This window comes from Pinus tabuliformis, chromosome 3_2 (genome assembly GCF_031772625.1).
Source record: "Pinus tabuliformis cultivar Carrire ecotype Pingquan chromosome 3_2, CPIR1, whole genome shotgun sequence".
Taxonomy (NCBI): Eukaryota; Viridiplantae; Streptophyta; class Pinopsida; order Pinales; family Pinaceae; genus Pinus; species Pinus tabuliformis.
Window position 1 is genome coordinate 1,083,052,980 of NC_142302.1, and position 22,322 is coordinate 1,083,075,301.

Consider the following 22,322-nt stretch of genomic DNA (forward strand, 5'->3'; position numbering starts at 1 on the left):
AATATCATTTCAAGTGAAGGCCACCTTGACCTGCCTAAATAGGAATAGAGTTCGAGGGAGCACTTCAATTACGGAGACTTCCCTTATCCCACGTGTCCTTCTCTTTGCCATTCTTTAATAAATGATTACCATTTTTGATAAAAAAAAATATATATCACGTACTTTTTGCTAAAAACATATCAATCACTTCTTATTAGGCCGTAAAACATATATATATTATATATACATGATGTATGTATATATATAAATATATATACACACGATAGCTCAAGGAAAAGGTCAAGGAATTTCCAGGCATCCAAGAAGTATGGGACTTTATTCGTGCTTGCCCTTTCCCCGAGGCCGTGTTTCTATTTTTTGTCAAAAGAAAGGGGGCAGTGGGGACTCTGAGAGGTGTTGGGTTATGTAAAAATTCCAAATGTGTTAGGTAGACCCACGCCACGCCTCCATTTTTAGATAACCAGTGCAAATGATGCTGGTCGGTCGGTATAGGTCAATTATTCAATTATAGTTCTGAGATTAAGAGTAACGTTGTAATGAACCTTTTTCGGGTCATTCCGTGTTTGGCGAGGGAAGAAGCGGGGCCGGCGCCGTTAAAACCATGGGGAGATTAACTGATAAGCAGCTGCCTCGTCATTTGAAGGGCTACGGCTGTGTTACGGCGCCGGCTACCGCACTCCTTTTTTTTTTTCCTCCCCTGGTACGTACGAAGAAGAAAAACCGGATGGGATGGCGTTAGGGATTTTTTTTGACCGGCCAGGTAGGGTAGGGTTAGGGTTGTGTCAGTAAAAACCCTAAAAATTCGGGGCAGGGTGACTGAGAGCGGGCGCTGGGCGGGGTAGTTGTGATGAGGGAATTAATAAATGGATAGGCTTGAATTTAGTGAAAAGATTTGTGATTATGAAATTTTGGGTTAGGGAATTTTGAATTAATTTTGATTCAGAAATTTTGAGTGGGATGGATTGATGATTGATTGATTGCAACCTTTTGATTATGAGATTTAATAAATTAAGAATTTAGGTTATCTAATTTAATAGGTCAAGATTTTGGTTAAAAAATAATAGAAATTTCTGCATGATTTTTAGAAAATTTGGTGGAAATTTTTGGAAATCCTAGTTATAGACTTTAACTTTTAGGATTTTGGATGGGTAATGGGTTTTCTATAGTGCAGTGTGGATTTTAGATGGTGCTTAATCCATTTCTACCTTCAAGAAAACTATTGAAACACTCATAGGATTAGTGTTTTAGATGGGGTTGAATCCATTTCCACCATCAAGAAAACTATTCAAACGCTCATAGTATTAGATTTCAAGAAAAAGATTCAAATACTCCTAAGATTTGATTTCTTGAAAAAAATTTGAGTGGGCCATGGTGCCTTGCCTTGTGGGTTTTAGATGGTGCTGAATCCGTTTCCACCATCAAGAAAACTATTCAAGCAATCATAGGATTAGATTTCAAGAAAACGATTCAAATACTCCTAAGATTCAATTTCTTGAAATTTTTTTGGGTGCTCAAGGGGCTTTCGATGGTCCCTCTGGGTTTTAGATGGGGTTGAATCCATTTCCACCATCAAGAAAACTATTCAAACACTCATAGGATTAGATTTCAAGAAAAAGATTCAAATACTCCTATTCAATTTCTTGAAAATTTTCTGGACCAGGTTTTGGTTATATTTGTTGATGGTGTTGAATCCATTTCCACCATCACAAAAACAATTCATACACTCATAGGATCAGATTTCTTAAAAAAAAATTCACCAGATTCAGATGAGAATTTTGGGTTCCCAACTGTTTATGGCGCTGAATCCATTTCCACCATCAAAAACACTATTCAAACACTCCTAACATTAAATTTTTGAAAAAATTATCACCAATTACTAAAAAATTTTCTCCCCAGAGCAAATTGTAGCCGTGTTAGAGTAAGCCCCAAAAAAATCACATTTGAATTAATTACGCTAAACTCCAATTGATTATGAACAGGACAATCAGACTTGGACAAAGTGTGATGGTAAATCAGAATCCGATAAAACTTCCACTGCCCAACCACCCGGCTCGAGTATTTTGATTGCGTTCACTTTTATGGGTTAGAACATAAATGGAAAATGGGAAAAAGTGGGAACTAAATACCTTCTGGCGTCCTATCGGCATCCAACGACTCTGTTCACACATCTCGAGAATATCTATTCATGTCTATCTTGATATCTTTTTTTAAAGTCTCGTCTCACACATTTTATTCATGTGATTGCGTCTCGCGTATTATTGAAAACACAAGCTTGTCCAGCGGATTTCTAAAGCGCCTGGGTCAGAGGTCCCCGAACGCCGTTGCTGCTGCTGTTGGTTGGGGATTCTACAGTTTCTGACTTGAGGTCTCATCCATTGAGGTGAGCCTTGATTCCCCAGATGGGTAGTAACACAGGCGCTGGTATTGAAAAATGGCAATACGCTGTGTCAGGAGTTTCATGGAGGAGGAGGATATAGGGGATGAGAAGGCTTGTCTGGTTGGGTGGTTGGGCAGATGGTGTTGCAGCGTTCTGTGTTTTGTGTTGGAGGATTTAATTATTAATGTCTGCTGGATCTTAGCAACTGCAGATCTGAATAAATAGTCCAGAAAGCAGAAAAGTTTCAATCTCCAGGAACTCACTATTCTGTGTGTTGTTGCAATTGGTCTGGGGGCTTTGTGTCTCAGTTCTTAGCACAGTGGCTGTGGCCAATGTGAGTAAGTAAATAATACTGCAGACCCTCTAATGAAAATTTGCAGGGAGCTTGAAATGCTTCAGTGATCCAAATTTTGTGAATTGTGAGGAGCAGATGACAGAATAGTGTGACAGCCTGGTTGTGAGCTCAATTGCTTTATGCCCTTTGGATAAGAGAGAAGAGGAAGAGGAGGGATTTGAGATTTTAGAGTTATAAAAGTTGTTTCAAGAAGTTGTGTTACAGGTGTATTAAGAGAAGAGAATCACAGAAACTGTGAACTCAATTACATGATCTTTTTCAAGAAGAGGTATTTATTTTGAATTAGTTTTCGAGTTATTTCAAGAAGCCACAGCTTACACAGCATCCTCATATCATAGAAGAGGCATAGATCAACTAACAGCCTGGGACATAGGAGCTGAAAGCAACTTTGAAGGTTTAGGCAATGGAAATGATGTTAGATCTGAATGCAGTTGATACTGTAGAGGTCGACGGTTCGAGTCCCGAGCCGGGTTCTGTTTGCAGCGATGATGCGATGAGATCTGATATTATTAGCAGCGACAACAAGCCCACGTCCAACCAGGATGACTCCGGGACGTCGAATTCTTCTGTGGTTAATACAGTGGCTGTAGAAAATGGTTGCCCGGATTTCGAAGCCTCCTCGACGTGTTCCAACATGAATTCTTACAGTCTGAAAGCTGCCAAATTTCTGGGATCACTGGGCTCCGACATCGACCGAGCAGCTCACCCGCCTGACAATCTGATATTCCTTGCCAACGAGAACCCGGTTGGAAACGATTGCGTTACCCGACAGTTTTTCCCGGTCGATGTCCCGGAAAAGCCTCCGCCTGATACCCTAACCCGATCTCGCTGGACGGATGTAACGTTCTGTGATTCGCCCGACCCTGCCGAGCATCAGAAGGCAATGGCGGAAGGTACTCAACCTGCTAAGAAAAGCAGACGCGGCCCGCGGTCCAGGAGTTCTCAGTACCGCGGTGTAACGTTTTACAGGCGTACTGGACGATGGGAGTCACACATATGGTTAGTATATATATAGATATAGCACTATTTCAGGCCTAATACCCATGCCAATCAATGTGGAATTCTTCAATTGACATCAATACAATATTACCCATTTTAATCCACTCCCTTGTACTTCCTTCTGCAGGGATTGTGGGAAGCAAGTTTATCTGGGTGAGTATTGCATTGTTCAGCTCTCATTTTCTTCTGTTAATATATTTACTCTCCATCATTAGCTGTAGACCTGGTTGTTCTGTGAATTTTCTTCCCATTATAGAAGCAACAACATGGTGGTCTGTAATGTTGTTGCCATGGATGTTTATGGATGCAGGTGGATTCGACACTGCAAACGCAGCTGCAAGGTAAATTTTTTTGGGTTGATACCTTTTTTTTTTTTTATGAATCTTATCATTGGATTTATGTGATGGGGAGGGTGTTTTGAACGTAATGATTGATTGAAGATGATTATACTTGTTTACCTGACCTTCTCCTCCACTTCATGAGATGTGCTGTGTGGATTCCTTCTGTGAAACAACAGTTGAATAATTTGAGTGTGGATTCTTTCTGTGAAACAACAGTTGAATAATTTGAGTTTCATCTTTTGATATTTCACATTAAAAAAAAAATTATGTGTAAATTTTTCGAATTATCTAGTGTGATTCATTATTGTTTGTTTCTGTTTCTGTGATGAACAATATTAGGCCGTTAGAAACATTTGCACATAAAGAATTCTTAATATAATTCTTAATATAATAGATCCGAAAAATAAAACTTAAATCATTTCCCAGGCCTAAATTCTGAAACAGTTGAATACTTTTACTTTGTAACCTCTTAAAATCTGTTGTGTGATCCCTAACAGTCCATTAAACCTACTTTGTGAATCTTAAACTACTATGCGACTACCTCTCGTTTCCAGTATTTGTTCAGGATGGCTTTCACAATTGTGGATATTGTTCAGTTAAAGCTCTATGCCTGCCTGAGGAGTGGCCAGATTAGATTGGGTATACTAGGGGTCAATTTGATTGCCTTTTAGAGCTTTGCCTGTCTTGCAGTTTGGCTAGAAAGAGAAAAACATTTAATTTTTTCAGTCTTCGAAAGTTTATGAAATTACTTAAGTGTTTGATTGTGCCTAATTGAGTAGTTTCTAGGTATTTCTGTTGATTGGAATTGAAGATCAGATAACTCAACAACCCTGGACATTAATAGAGGCGTGCGTGTGTTTTTATTTCCATTCTTCCAGGGCATATGATAGGGCTGCTATCAAGTTTAGGGGAGCGGAAGCTGACATAAATTTCAACCACAGTGATTATGAGGAGGATATGAAGCAGGTGACTTCATTAAATTTTGCAGGAAACCCCACAGAATTTTTATTGGTAGAGTTGCTGACAAGCTTTTATGTCGGATTGACAGATGAACAATCTTTCCAAGGAGGAATTCGTTCATATTCTCCGACGTCAAAGCACCGGTTTCTCGAGAGGGAGCTCCAAATTTAGAGGCGTAACCCGGCACAAATGTGGCAGATGGGAAGCCAGGATGGGGCAATTCCTTGGGAAAAAGTAAGGAACTTTTTGTAATTTTGCATAGGGAAGATGGTGCGGGAAAGCATTTAGAGGTTCTGTATCATCATCATCATTATCGTGATTGTCTGGATTTCTTTGTCCAAATTAATGCCCTTTCCAATTTTTTTGCATATCCAATTGGCCTTTAGATTAAATTATCTATTTAGTTGCTGCTGTGACTCAAGAAAATTACTGTTTAATAACCTTGCAGGTACATTTACTTGGGTTTGTTCGACAGTGAGATCGAAGCTGCAAGGTATATATGAATTTATCTTGATTGTAATTTGACAGCGCTGGTTGAAATGTACTATGCTTTCCCGGTCCTCTGAAGGTTGGAATTGGTGTGAATGTGTTATTGTGGGGATTTCAGAGCCTATGACAGGGCTGCCATCAGATGCAATGGGGCAGGGGCAGTAACAAACTTCGAGCCTGCATTATACCAAGATGAACTAATCGCAGAAGGGGAGAATGTAAAAGGTATGGTTCTGGCAATTTCCTGTTTCTTCTTTGTATATATGTAAAGAAGGGAATATAATAAACTCATTTTGTGCAATATTGATACAATGGCTGCAATAAGGTCAGAATAGACCTTATTGACACAATGACTGCAACCACCTTTTGCTCGGTTGATCTTGAAGTAAGGGTTTCTTTCCAAATCCCTGAATTCACTTATTTTTGATAGGTAGTTTCTTATTGAGCTTAGAGGCTTATTTTACAGTCCAGTATGATGTGTTGGTGAGTCAAAGAAGTTGAAATTTTGCTATGTTCCAAAAAAAAAAAAAAATTCTACAAAACATTTGAATAATATCCGCTAATAAAAAAATTTACCCATGAAAAAATTGAATCCCTCTAAACTCATATTAAATCTGTATTTAAGATAGATCTATACTAATTAAAATTCAATATGAATTTTCACCAATCTCACAAAATTGAGATTGTTCCTTTTGTCTACTGTGAACATAAGCATATATTTTGGTAAATGACACTTCCCTGTTGATAGTGGATACATTATGACATTGTACCCTACCTGAAGCTACGCTTGGGAATTTCCCATTTTTGATTGGTTATTCAATTTATATCTTATTCAGACCTGTTATTCAAAACATGTTTTTTAAAAGTCTGTGATTGCAGTAAGATTTGGATACCAGTTCTAAGATTTGATACAGAAAAAGTTTGTATAAAATAATGCAGTACGGATGAAATATCAAAAGCTACAACTAAAAATACATTTTTAAAGAACATTTCATAGATAAGATAGGTATTTTATTTGTACTTCGCACTTTCATACAAAATAATCCATTCTTTGAAAAAACAAAAACAAAATCAATTAAAACTGCAGATTCTTACTACTTTGTTGATATTGTTACATGTGATCTCATATGAAATTAAATTTTAGTTTCTTTCGGATTATGGATAAGGTTTTGACCATCCCAAAAGTTACCAACACCCAAAAGTTGCTAGTATTAAATATATAGTTTTAGATATTGATTTAAACCACGAAATCAACCCATGTGAGGACCATTATACGATGCAGGTTTTACAGTGTTAATTATTCTTCTGTATCACCAGGAAAATACGTTCTCATATTCTTCTAAACAAATGTATCCCCTTATCGCTTTCGAATTTTCATGTCCTCCAAAGACTTTAGGGAAGTCTATGTGAAGCCCCTGGACCCTTTTTCCCCTCCAATGCAGCCCATGTGGAGGCCATTTATATGCTGTAGGGTTTACATTGTTAATTATTCTTCTAAGATTATCTGAAAGCGTATCACCAGGAAAGGACCTGTGTTGATATTCTCCTGACCAAATGCACCCCCACACGGTTGGGGAATTTTCATATCCTCCAAGGACTTTAGGAAAGTATATGTGAACCCATGTACGGTTTTTCCCACTAATGCATCTTGCAAAGAATATTCTGTCCCAACTTTAGGACAGTTTGGTTTCATATTTTACTTTTAGATATGATCTTGAATCAGATAATTTACATAATATTTAAGAAAAACTATCACAAATTTAGCTACCCCATAAACTTTACATATGAAAATTTTTAAGGAAATTCAAATGCTTATATTCAAAAAATACTTATATTCTAAAGCTTATATTCCAGACAGACTTCAAATGTGCAGGTGACGATCATAATCTGGATCTTCGCCTCGGCATGCCTCCTCCAATGTATAGCAATGTGCCATCAGATGAGCAAAAGAGAACACAACTCAAATCCAATAAACTGGAATCCACAAACTTTTCTGAAGTACCGGATTGGAAGAAAAATCGGTTACTGAATACTAGGGTAAATCGTATTTCTTTTTGAAGGTTTGAATTTTCATTTAGTACGTAGAAACCCTAATGCTTTTACTGACTTTCTTCATGAACCTCTGCCAGCCTGAAGAGTGCAATATCCAACAGAATCAGTTGGGGCAATTGTTCAACGTCCCGCCTTCAGCAACGGGCGAGAAGATTTTGTCATTCCAACAACTATCAAACGCCGAGGGAGGGAACAACTTTACGTTCTTGCAGCCACAACGTCAAGTCAAAAGCTCAGTATCAGATAACGGAGATCGTCAGGATTTAACTAATGTTATGGAGTATAACTCAGTAAGGCATTCCCGACCAAGCGAGGACAGGACTGTGAACCTTTTCTCGGGGCAAGCACCTGGTTGGAGTGGAATGCATTCCAGATCCATTCTTAATCAAAATGTAAATCTCCTTTCCTCAAAGTTTTAGTTCAGCAGCGTTACTTAACAGAAATCGACGAATTTTGGTATCATGAAGCATAGGAAATCAGTAACATTTAGCTGAAATCTTTATATTTTTTATTTAAGCTTGCCTCGTCATAAAACAAAAATTATTCTTAGCCTAAGATTCGAAAAGTTTCGAGGGTATATATTACTTCTTTTGAACTGCAAATTCAAACTGTTAATAGTGCTAGAAGTAATACTATACCACCCACCAAAAGAGTATATCGTTAAGATTAAATTTTGGGTTTGTCACTCTAATACTAACAACAGGAGTATATCAGAGAGTAATTATACTAGGAATTTATGACTTAGTAAGATTTTAGACTCCAAAAGAGTTGGGAAGTCTATTTGAGTTTACTTTTTCCCCCTTATTACATGGGACTAAAGATATCTTCTCATCTAATTTAAAATTAGGTAGAGAGGGCCTTATTACATGGGGTCAAATATGTCTTCTTATGTAGAGAGGCTAATATCTCATTGTGTCAATCACTCAATAGTCCCACCAAAAAACCTAACTCCTTTTTTTTCAACTAGAAAATAGTGCTTATAGCAACTCACAAATGTACATAATCCTGCCCAGGATTGGACGGCAAAACCTATGAAACCAAAATTTCCCACTAACCAAAAATCAAAACCCTTATATTAATTTTACAATACATCTCATTACGTCAAATTAAATTATTAAATTATGGCTATTTCATCCTTTTAAGTACAACTCTTTTTAAGGTCCTTTTAAGTTGGAAAGACCTAAAAGTAGGTACTTCAAGGATTTGTCCTTTTAGTTACACTTATAAATTTAGAACTAAAATGAATCAAACCTCATTTATTGAATTATGTTTTATTAATCTGTAGCACATGTTTTACACACATCTATGGACAATCATGCTGAATTGTGCAATGCTTCTCTCAACCCAGTAACAATTCCACTGAATTTATTCTCAGCAATTATACACTCAATTTCATAAATCTGATGCACAGTCAATGTTGTTTTCCTAGCAGGTACCAAACAATGGAAATGATGATTTACACCGTGACAGAAATAGATGTGCAGATAGTTCGATTGTATCTTTGCCACATACAGAAAAGACACCAGGCTGGGCTTGGAAAATTCAAGCTGCCTCCACTAGCTTACCAGCTGCTCCAGTATTCGCTAGTGCAGCATCATCAGGATTCTCACCCCAAATATTTTCAGCTGCTGTTCCTTCTCCACATGATTGGTTACAGAAAGCGGGATTGCATTACGTGGACCAGTCTAATGGCAGGATTGGTTTCACCGAAAAGCCTAAGGTTGCATTTCAGGAGGACATTCCTTTGGGTATAGATCACCTCCTTAGCCTAAGTTCAGGTCCCACAACAACCAAATTTAAGGGTCTGGGCTTGTCAAGAGACAAGTAGTGATCACCTCAGCAGGGCTGAGAAATGCCTCTCTTCTGAAATGGGGTTGAAGTTCGTGGAAAGGAAGCACGGCTTCTGCTCCTTACAGAAGAGCCTGGAACCGTGCAACATGGCTTTCTTTTTGTCACTTGTTTCGATTGTATTATTACCATACGTTATGGGTTTTTTCCTATCGATATATGCTATAAAGAAATCAAAAAATCTAAGCTACTGTATCCTAGTTTTGGGAGTCGTGGGATTCATTTCGCTGCGGGGATTACAATAAAAGTGTTCTTATCTATATCTCTACTTGGTCTGTTGTATTAACTCGATCTCCACGACCAGAGATGGAACGTATATGTAATATAAAATGGTTTCTAACAGTTGAACTTTAAGGAGCCTTAGCAATTATTGAAACTCGAACATTTTCATTTTGCAACTGTTTTAGCCAATTGTATTATATGATTGGTGCACATTTATAAACATGATTTACTGTGGAGTAAGTATTGTTATTTATAACCAGAAAAAAATAACCAAAACAATTGAAAATATTATTTAAGAGATATTTTCAAGTTTTTCTTAAAGTATATAAGTAATATTTATTAAAGGAAAATCAATATAAAAACATGATATACAATTTACTGAACTTATTCTTTTGTGAAATTTACTGTTAGTGAAATTTACTGTTATTTTTACATCAACTGAATCACATTAAATATGTATCATTAATCTAAATAATAAAAAAATAAAAATAAAAAGATAAGATAAAAAACCAGAAAAAACATTTTATCACTTGACTAGTTATGCTGAAAAGTTTTGTTTTAGGGATTTTTCAGAATGATAAGTTTTATATATCTAAATTAAAATGTTAATTTTTTTATATGTTAAATTTATTTTTATATTCAAAAATATATTTTAAATTACTAAATTTTAAAATTTTACAAATAATTATTTTAATTAAATCACTACTTATTATATTTTTTAATAAATATTTTTATTAAAATTAAAATATGGAAAAAAAATTATTTTAATTAATTTTAGACTTTTGTGATGTATACTTATGATGTGATTAATAGAAATCATTTTAAAATCATTAATTTTATTTTACAATCTAACGCAGCCAACACACTTTGAATGATCAGCAGATTATAATCCATCACACTTTTTTTTCAAACTTTTAATTTGTAAAACGTCCATCAAGCTGCAAACTGAAGAGTTTCGTCAATGAGAATTAGAACTACGAAGTACAGAATTTCTGTCCATGATAATTAAAACATTGAATAATTCTATTAAACTGCGCAAGAAACCTATACCTAGTTGAAATATTGAAGTGAACTTTAACTACCGCAGCAACACAGGTTTTGTTGGGTTGTTCTATATTGTTTTGATTTCCCTTCTATATGCTTTTAATTTCCCTTCTTTCAGCCGTGCTGCAACTTTAACCATTATCAACATTGTTAATATGGATAAACACATCAGCATAATATAATTTTATTTCAACGCCTCGGAATTTGAATTACGATCTTTATTTTTTTTGATTGATAAACCAGGCCATTAACAACGCCCTCCAGTTGACCTAAAGCTTTGCCGTTTACAAACACAAATGTCCAACGCAAATACTTGGTAGTGTAAAAATTATTTTTGTGGTTTTGATGTCGTTGTAGTACAAAAGGGAACTGTGTTGTTTTAATATGAATGAGGACTATTCGTTATCACGGGGATTGGGCGAGGAAACAGACTAATATCCACAATATATCCTTAAAAAAAACACTCAGTGGTATGCTTTTTCAGAGGTTACATGATTTCAATCCGCTCATCAGTAACTGGCCAACAGTTAATGCTGATCAGTGAATGCATTGCTAGGTGTTTACATCAAGACACTATTTGTGATTGAAGATTGAAAATTCAGTTAGTGCATTTTCAGTCTTAGTGCAGAACGCCGATGGTTATTGGCTATAAGAACTTTTCAATGGCATGTGAATCAAAAAGGTGTAGTTAGGAAAGGAGGAAATTCTATTTTTCACTATTATCAATATAGATTTATTTTAAGTACTGATGTAACATGAGCCCAGAGGGATTAAATTTTTTTTAGTGTAATTTTCTTAGAGTATAAAACACAATGTAATTAATTGACATTACTTTACAATATATTTATTGTTTTTTTACTATTACTTACATTATTTTTCTATTTAAAACATAATCTTTAACTTTTATTTTTGTTTTAAAAGGTAACTCATTGACAGACAAATTTACACATCCTCTCATATTGGGCTGTATAATGAGCCTCTAGGGTCAATGCTATATGGCTATTCACAAGTCATATAATAACATTAAGTAAATGTGAAAATATAATCATGAATTATAGATGTAAGGAATTTATTATTGAACTCCATTCATTAATGCAGTTGAAAAAAGAAAAAAACAGAACATATATATATTCAAGTTTGGCAAGACTACACTAACAAACAAACTTACACATCCCTTCTTACTGGGCTGTATAATGAGCCTCTAGTCTCAATGATATATGGCTATTCACAAGTCATATAATAAGATTAAGTAAATGTGAAAATATAATCATGAATTTAGAGATGTAAGGAATTTATTATTGAACTCATTAATATAGTTGAAAAAAGAAAGTATCAGAATATATATATATATATATATACGTTTGGTAAGACTACATATTCAACATCTCTAATATATCAATTATATAAAGATAGGGAATTGAAAAGAGATTTCACATCAAAGAGTGCCTTAAGAAAGCACCAAATCAGTCTATACAAAATCATAGACAAAATATACTAATATATATATGATACCTCATCATAATATCAAAAATTTTAACTAAAAAAATATATACACAAATTCGATAAAAAACACCTATAAACTTAACTATTTTTTATATTTGAAATTAGTTTACCATATAAAAAAATTATATATATATCTATATATATATATATATAAAATTTGAAATTGATAATGCAAAAGTTTGAAACCTCATATAATCCAAAAATAAAACTTAGTTATTTAATTCAAAAACAAAAAAAATAAAATTTAGTGTGAAGTTTACACGGTAAAAGAGCTTGAAACCTTATTTAATCTAAAACCAAAAATTAATTAATCTAAAAAATAATGAAAAAGTTAAAATAAATTCATTTTCCTATATATACATGTAGATGAACTAATTTATACAGTTAGGTGTTTTTAAATTTTATAAGATATCTAAAAACGAGACTCGAAAATTTTCAACTAAAAAGATACACTGTTAAAATTAGCTAACGTTTACTGCACCTTCTAATTTTAACATTTACTGCACCGTCTTGTACTTTATATGCATTTGTATGTTACTGTAATCTTGTGGCTTCTTTGATATCTGCCACAGTGCTACTGAATTGCATGTTATTCTAATCTTATTGTGGACTTTTATTTCTGCCACAATGTTACATATACACATTTGATTTATACCCATTTTATTTCTAAAATGTTATAGTGTTGTTCTTTAATCTGTTATGATCTCAGGTCAATCTTATTTGTTATTGGTTTATAAGTTTACACTTCAGAAGCCACCAGCAACAGAACACGTGGGCTTTAGAATTTTCCAAGTCAAGCTCCGTTTATTAAATGGCATGTGCAAAGTTGTCAGAATCCCTACTACATATTATTTATGGTAAATATTGATCTCTTCATCTTATTTGTTGTATAAGTTTACTTACAGAGCAACTGAACATGTGGGCTTTAGACTTTTCCAGTTAACGTCGAGCTCCTTCCATAAAATGCTATCTATAAAGCTGGCAAAATCCTTCCTATATGGTACCGCTGGAGTGAGTTTAATTGTTTAGAACAAGATCTATTTTAAAAAAAAATTATAGATTTAAACACACAGTGAGTCGAGTAAGTATAATTTTATGGACTTTAGCAATTAAATTGGTGTGGATACATATTTTTGGCTTTATAAAGCAGAGATTTAGTATATCAATTTAGCATTTAATTTTTTTATAACTTTAAAATTAAATAATAAAATTTAAGGAATAGGCTTCTCACCGAGTTTAAATTACTTTAAAATTTTTATAAATTTATCATAATAATAATAATAATAATAATAAACTAATTATTATTTATTCAATCTAATAAAACTTAATAACTATATCTTAAATTTAATTTAGAATTGTGTTTTACCATCCAATGAAACTTTGATAACTATGTCTTATATTTGATTTAAAATAAATAAAAGTATTGGATCTTTGATAACTATGTCTAAAATTTAGATTCAATGTCAATCTCAAGGAGGGATTCAATGCCAATCCCATTGGAATTCAGAGATTATGGGGATATGTCTACATAGGTTGCTAACCATCGTCATACCATGGGTAGGAAGAAGCAATACCGGTGGCTTTGCATTCCCACATGAAGACCCTCTTGGGTTTGGCCTTGAAGGACAAGTAATTAGAAAGATATGGTGTCTTTCCCTTGGAAGACATTAAAAGGATGCTGAGGTACCAAAGATAGGATTGATTCTTGTGGAAGGCCATATCACATCAAATAGTGGAGACTTGATAGATCCTCCAAGTTCCAATACAAGGGTTCCTTGAACAATCTCCTCTTCAAATAATTACCCATGGCTGTACATGATTATTTTTCAGTAGCTAAATTTTTTGTTCTAATTCTAGGCTTGATGGTGTGACCTCATATGATTTGCTTCTAGCTCATTGGTTCCTATTTATGGCTTGCCACTATGAATATTGTTGTCTTGTTATGGCTGGTTATGTAAATGGATCTATTTATTATGGGGTATATTTTTTGTGAGGTATGTTTACTCTGGGGTATATTTTTGTGTTTCATCCTAGTGCCCTCTTGAACATATCTTGGTATGTTCATGGTGTGTCCAAACACATCTCTTTGTATGGGAGGTGAAGTGCTTATATTTTTGTAATAATATGGCATGAGCTTTGCTATCATATGAGGATATTCTTATGCCTTGTTTAGCTGGGTATGTGTTGGAATGGGGTGAGCATTTAGCAACTATTTTGGGTACCTAGTGTTGTCTAGTGTCTCTTAGATGAGTTCCTATAATGGCTAGAATTTACTCAGCATATAAATATTAAGAAAGAAGAAATAACTCCTAAAGAGTTATTAGAAAATCAATATATCAATATTTTGAATAATACAAAAGTTCAATTTAATAATAAAACAAAGACTATGTCCTAGATTTAATTCAAAATAAATGAAACAAAACAATATGTATTAGATTTAATTCAAAACAAATGGAAATATTGAATTATTTTAAATTTACTTTCTTATCACACTAATATAATTCTTTATAAAATTATAATTAATAAATATTTAAAATAAAATTATAAACTAAATAAAAATTAAAATAATTAATTTATCACTTATATTTCTTGTAGCTTATAATCAATTTACCACTTATATTTCTTGTAGCTTATATTCTCTATATTTTATGTTTATTAAGATACTAAAAACTATAATTATAATTATAGATATACTTTATGTGAGATAATTAATTTGCAGCTTATATTTTATATATATTGAGGTGCTAAAATAAATATATATCCTCAAAATCAAGCTTTCACCCCGCTAGATACGATGACCCAGTTAAGGAGATGTCCGATATATAATCTGAAGCCTGGTCTGAATCTACGCTAATTAATTTGGTAATTCAACAATTACACTTATCCATTTGGTAATTCAACAATTACACTTATCCCTGTCAGGTATAACAATGAATCTAATATCTCTCTGGAGGCAATAAAGGCTGCGAAAGTACGACTGTTGAATGAAGTGGGAGATCAATATATTTAATTTCCGCAAACGTTATGCACAGTTTAGCACCAGACCTGCAGGAAACAAAACGCCCTTTTATCCAGTAGCCTTCGTTGGAATTTGGAAAAGTAAAATAAGTCGATCCGGCGCAATTCTGGGAACGATCGAATTATGTGCGAAACTATGATTCGAGTGGAATTTTGAACAGAACAGTGATTGCCACCAGAAAATTTTACCAGAAAATAGGGTTTGTCGGCCGTCTATTCCACTCTGTGCTCCATTTCAGTGGTGAATCGCAGAGACAAGGGGTTGTGGAATATATAACTTGTAATTGCTTTTCATGGGCATCGGACAATCCGGTTCCCTCCCTGCACTAAAAGCTCAACAAGGATTAAGACTGACACACACCCATGTACAAACGGATTGATTATTTGGAACTAGATTTGGATAATGGCCGCCTCCTATCGGATTCTTTGAGAAAAGCAGGGAGCAGTACTGGTTTTTCTCACCTAATGGAACGACAGGTGTATACATGCCCCATTTTAACTGGGCCAGAAGATATTATTATTATGTGATATTGCGCCCAGCCCAGTCCCATAGGGTCACGCCAGAAAGTTTGACTAGTGAGAGAGAGAAAGAATAACCACTGGCTCTGTTGGTGGATTGTGTGCATAGGCAAATCTGACATGAATGGACAACACATAACAGCGATCAGTACGATGTCGATTGGAGATATCTAGTCACGTCGATGAGGCTGGAAGGAGCTAAGACTTTATCATAAAAAGGCAAGTGCAGAATCATTCACATGCACAAAATGAATGGTTTTAATAGCGTCCAGGCATGGCTTGTGCAGAGGGACATGATGTAGTACAGAGTCCACGGCACTGGAGCAGGAATCATAGGATGAGGATAGGATGATAGGATCTTTTGCAAGATCTGGATTTTCCTATTTCTCCAACCATGGCTTTTGAAACAACCCTAGAGTCCCTTTTCACGTTAAACAGGTGGTCCCAATTAGGTGACCTGCGTAGTAATAATAATAAAGTAATAATAATAAAGGGGTAAATTTGTTTACGTGTGTCACAATTTTGTTTTGTTGTTGTTGTTTTTTTTTTTTTTTTGGTGTAAAAATAGATTAATATCATCAAAAATTTTAAGAGAGACAGGTAAATTGTGATTTTTTTAGCTAATAATATCTTGACAAATATTCTATAGTAGTGTCTTTTAGATTAATCACATTATTAGAATTTGGTGATGAATTTTTTAGCCAATAATATTATACATAATAATGTTTTTGGGATGAAGGATGTATTAATCACATCATTAAGATTTGGTAACATTTAGAATTAAGTAATGTAGTTCGTCTTCATTAATATTTGGTGGACATTTCTAACCAACTAATACGATTCATCTCAAGGACATAAACCACATTAATTAGTTGAAAAAATTGACCAAATCTTAATATAAATCACAAAAATCTTAAATATAAAAATATTGTATATAAGTTAAACAATACCATATTAATAATAAGTATATACTGATGTAAATACTTGCTATATTAATAATAAGTGTAAACTGATGTAAATACTTTTTATTTAATAGAAAATGGTGTTTTTCCTTTCTCTTAAAAAATAAATAAATCTGTAATCTCCAACCAGGTATTTCAACATTGTTCGCTATGCACCAATTGCTGGTGAATAATAACTTTCTTTTAATCATAGTTCTGCTCATAATTTCATTATTTTTGCTGGTGGTGGATTTTGATTGAAATTACAACTTTATTTCAATCATAGTTCTGCTCATGATTTCATTATTTTTTGAGAGACTTTGGTAGTGAACAATCTACTTCAAACGCAGGATATAAAGGTTTGGCAACGCGACAGTGATATTATTGGGGCTGCAATTCAACGCGATTCGATAAAGGTTAGCCAATGCGTAATAGGGAATAGTTTTAAAAGGGTTTTAATGGATGTTTTAAGGTTTGGTATCTGATTAGTTGACAGGTGAGTATGTTTAGTTATTAGGTTTTAATTGATTTGTTGACAGGTGAGTATATTGGGTCGTTAGGTTTTATGAGAAATAGTGTGCACATCTACATGAAAATCATGGTGGAATATATTTATTAGGTAGGGTTTAGAATAATTTTATTTTATTTTTATTTTTTTGATGGTAGGTAAGCATTTATTTGAATTAGTAACTTATCACAAGGAGCCGTTTAACAGTGCACTCATTTACTGTCAATCCAAAGTTTAGTGGGTAATTATAGATTTAGAATAATTTATGAAAATTATGAAGCATCATGAATATATTTACTTCTTTGATCTTTTAAATAAATTTTGTTATTTATTTAGATATTTTTTATTTTATAAATTTATTAATACATTTATGTCATAGATTTCAAAATAACTTTTACTGTTACTTACCTGAAGTTTGAAAAAACATTTATTATCATAAATTTTCATTTTTCTCTAAATTTAAAAAAATATATATATTATTAAAATAAATATCAAGTATATTTATCTAATATAATTTGAAATAACTTTACTATAAAATCTTCTCTGTCCTCTCCTCCTTTAATGAGTGTCTGATTAATATATATATATATTATTGAATTAAATATCCAATTCATTATCTGGTATGATTTGAAATAACTTCCCTATAAAATCTCTTCTTGGTTCTCCCCACCTTTAATGAGTGTATATGATTTTTCCCCACAAAATCTTGTAATAGCTGTCGCAAATTCGCAGCTAAAATTCACTGTGATTCCTCTACCCTTGACAATGAAGGTTAGAGTTTTAAATCAAAAACTCTTACGAGAACTTAAGGTTTTAGGACTGATTTAGAACTGGTTTTAGTTGATAAATTATTAAATCAAGTTTCTGTAAGTACGAAATCAGACCAATTTAGTTTGGAGGATACAGTATCCTAGGATATCTTTTCACACAATATCATTATTAAGTTTTGGCTATTAATTTTTAATTATTAAGTTACATAATCCAAATGTTCATAACTTTTTTGACTTTCTCAAAAAGTTAAATCCATTTCTATGGCATTTTCCTTTCATGGGATTCTTTGTTTTTATGTAAATTTCGTTTTTTTTATATATAAGTTTGTTCACATATTATCTACATTTTCATATTTTTATATAATTTAAATGTTTATAGATTTCATTTAAAACTGAATCTATTTCTATATTAAAAAATATAGTATAATTTATACCATTATAAAATAAAATAAATCTATAAATTTAATGTATTTATAATTATAGATTAAATCTATAAATTTAATGTAATTATAATTATAGATTGGGCAAACAGTAACAGAGGTTCCTTTCAACTCATCAAACCTATAGATACATGGAAATGCCTAATCAAAGTCCTGCTCCAGGTTTTCAACTCAGTCTCCATCAATGGCTAAACAGATGACCATAAAAAAAAGTTACAGCTCAGATCCCCACAAGAACTTCTACAACTAATTTGCTTCTGATTTAATTGAATGCACCTGCTAGTAAATTCAGAAACTTCCATAGGAATGTGTAATAAGAATGATCCATCTCTGCAATTTAGAACAATGTTAAGTTTACTAGTTTTTAAAGCAATGTTTATTTGAAGTATAAGATGGTTTTTAGAGCAATGTTTATTTGAAGTATAAAATCGGTTCTTTTTCAACACACAAGACGAACCAGCTAGATCCTAATTAGCTGTTTTATTGTACTTTCTTATCAATATTAATCTCAAAGAGTTTTTCTGTTTTGGAAAAAAAAAGCAAAATTTACCTATAAACCTACTTTACATTAAGTTACAGAAAGTGACCCATATTCCAGTGATAAGTTACAGCCAAATTTAACTTACTTTGCCCAAAAAAAGTAACGTTTTATCTACATCTTTTTGGTACAAGATTCTATAAAGGCCGTTTGGGTTCATTTTCTCCGGCCTCTCTCTTTCACTCAGCGTGTTCAATCAGCTCTCAACGCGTATCAGCCCCCATTAAAATCTGGTTGTGTTGGCTTAAAAATACACAATATGCTCCCACCTAGTTGCCCAGCTAAACCTAAGTGAAAAAATTACCATTTCTGGCCTCTGCTGCGCCTCCCACGTTTCTGGAATCCCTGCCATTTTATCACTCATCTGATTGGGCAATCCAAAAAAACACATTAAAAAGCATCCACGTGAAATAAACTTGCAATTCCAGAATTCCTGAAAGTCATTGTCGCTGTTGCAGTAGCTATAAACACTCCATTGATTGATTACAGTCCCAACTTTTTGGGTGCCTTTCTTTACAATCGTGCAATAAGTGTCTGTGGTTCATTCTCACCCGCACAATCTGAGCGCTATATTGAAACCCAAAACCTGCCAATCATGTGTACCTTAATAATTATTATTATCATTATTACGTGTGTTAAAATAGAAGATAAAGAAGGAAAATAAGAGCGTAATAGTGAAGGCAGTGACATTCCATTCCATTCCATAAAAAGGGTGTCTGAGAGGAGAGGATAGGATATTGAGACGTGTATTCGTACAGTGTATGATTGATGCAGCCATAAATACAAATAAAGCAATGGGCCACAAGAAAATGACGTTCACCAATTTGGTAGTCCCAACAAAAGTAGTGGATAATGACTTCATTTCCCACGGCCCCCTGCTCTACCCTACTCTTCTCCTCCCTTTCTCAAAAATGTCATTGCAATCTTCATCACTGTTCCCGATTTACTAAGAAACATAGCAACCTCTACTCCCACCGTACACCCATGTCAAACCTACCAAAATAAATAAATAACACAGACTACCATACCATATATCACTTTCTGTACTCTACCTTTCATATTCTCCACTCCCATTTCTGCAATCTCTTCAAAAGTGGGTTTCAAAATCCCGTGATATGTGACTGTGAAAGACTAGCGAATAGATCTTGTACTCAAATCATTTGAGAGCTAAAATCTGCAAGTGATAATTATATTAAGGGAGGCATCTTGAGTGAGGTAGATATCAGATATAGTAGTTTGAATAATTTACTGCTAAGCTTTACTAATAAAAAAACTTTAGTCCATTCAACTAATCAAAATGCTAGCTAATCTCCACGATCATGCTGATGGGTGTGTTAATTTGTTTGTTCATGTATTTTATTTTATTTTTAATTAAATATTTTGCAATTTAATATGGAAGTTTTTTTGGTCACTAAATATTATATTAGAAATATTAAAAAATTAAAAATAAATAAATTAAAATAAATAATTATATAATTACAATATATTAAGTATTTAGTGGTTTAGTTTAAAGGGCTTTTAGAGGGAGGGTGAACAGGTATATCGTTAAGTTACTCCAAATTCCCTTTTCTCTTGGGTGGTTAAAAAATATATTTAGAGGTTCAAATTTTAATATTAAATTAAATTATGAAAAATTACATATTAAAAAATTTAACATTTTTTCATATTATAAAATTTATATTTAAATATATTAATATTAATAAATTTGATACTTTTTCATATTACAAAAAAATTTAAATAAATTAATATATTTAAATAAATTTAAAATATATATATATAATGATGATGATGGTTAACGTCTGGTGAGACCAAATAATGGTCTATCGGACCTAAAGAAACAAATTATCTATTTTGATTTAAGATATTATTCCTATGCTCAAAAAACTTGGAGAGAAGCCTCCCGAGCTCACTATAATTTTGACATTGTAAAAGGCTAGGAAAGTCAGTGTTGTAACAAAGATTGTGAAACTGAGATCTAATGTGGTTATACGCGGGGCACTCTAAGAGGAAGTGGTTTTCATCCTCGATGTTCCTATTCTCACATATATGGCAAATCCTTTCCGTCCATGGCCTTTTAGGAACTGCCCAACGACCTGTTTCACTATGGAGCTCATGAGAATTCGTTCTAATCTTTGCTATATTAATTTTCTTCTTTAAGCTAGTTAAAATAGAGAGATACTTTTGATCTTCTAGGGTGGGGTTGATGACTTTCTTATAATAACTTAATTTTCTTTTAGCCGCTAAGTCTTTCTCACACCACATTTTTTGTTTGAACTTAGAAGTAACAATATCTTTAATGTTATTTATGTTTTGCAATGCATCATTTTCGTTGATCTCCCAATAGTTTAACCAGGCCCTTGTGTCTTTATGCCACCCTCGATTGAGCCTTAGGTGGTTTTGGCTAGAATTTAAAGCTAGCTTAGGAAGTCTATGATCGTCTATGTTACTAATTTTGTGCTTGTACAACAGAAACCTAAGCATAGCTAGGCTCTCAATAGGGGAAAGACCTTCTTCTATAAGGAGAATAGGATAGGGTGTATTACTTGCATAGCTAGGCTCTCAATAGGGGAAAGACCTTCTTCTATAAGGAGAATAGGATAGGGTGTATTACTTTTAATTTTCAGGTTATAAGTTATAAAACGCTTCTGGATTTGCTCAATCTTTCTCCATGATTCTCTGGAGATGCTGCAACCCCAAACCTCACAGCCATATAAGATAACAAGAGTGACTAAAGTTTCAAAGAGGAACTTCTTTTTATCCCACATTACAAGGTTTGCTATTTTACAATTATTTTCAAGACCAAAGTAAGCTTTCCACCCCATTAATCCTTTTCTCAATGCTATGGTTCCAGTTGAGCTTGTGATGAATATCAATTCCTAGGTACTTGTAAGAATACACTTCCTCCAAGTTATTATTGTCATACATAAAATTAGCGTAAGTGTCCTTCTTGGATTTGATAATCATAACTTTTGTTTTGTCAGTGTAAACAGTCATACCCATGGTAGAGAAGAAATCCTTTATTTTTTATTTTATATATATATATATATATATATATATATATAAAATAAAAAATAAATTGATATAAATATATTTTAAAGTAACTTTTATTTATAAATTTATATTTATATTATGCATAATTTTTTTATTATCTAAATTATAGTTATCTTTATTTTTAAATCATAATAAATAAATTAATAATTTAACTTATATATATCTATATATAAAATAAATAATTAATATATAAAAAACAAAATTAATATTTTTACATATATATATATATGTATATATATATAATAAATAATTAATATATAAAAATTAAAATCTAATTTTAAAATATTTATTAGGATATAATATTCAGTTAACAAAGTTACAATTTTGGACTTATTTTTTATTTCTTT

At 33.0% G+C, this 22,322-nt stretch overlaps 1 protein-coding gene across 2 annotated transcripts; it reads left to right on the plus strand.

Annotated features, from left to right (window-relative positions):
- Nucleotides 1–2,210: 2,210 nt before the first annotated feature.
- On the plus strand, nt 2,211–9,681 carry LOC149184443 (uncharacterized). 2 transcript variants are annotated; one of them, XM_089417489.1, is made up of 10 exons: nt 2,211–3,731; nt 3,859–3,884; nt 4,042–4,072; nt 4,951–5,038; nt 5,121–5,266; nt 5,481–5,525; nt 5,640–5,746; nt 7,380–7,558; nt 7,651–7,965; nt 9,006–9,681. In XM_089417489.1, the coding sequence occupies exons 1-10, from the start codon at nt 3,136–3,138 to the stop codon at nt 9,399–9,401; spliced, it is 1,929 nt and encodes a 642-aa protein (XP_089273615.1). In that variant the 5' UTR covers nt 2,211–3,135; the 3' UTR covers nt 9,402–9,681. The 2 variants fall into 2 exon arrangements, with proteins under 2 accessions (XP_089273615.1, XP_089273616.1); XM_089417490.1 differs by having other exon boundaries at nt 7,395–7,558.
- The last annotated feature ends 12,641 nt before the right edge of the window (nt 9,682–22,322 follow it).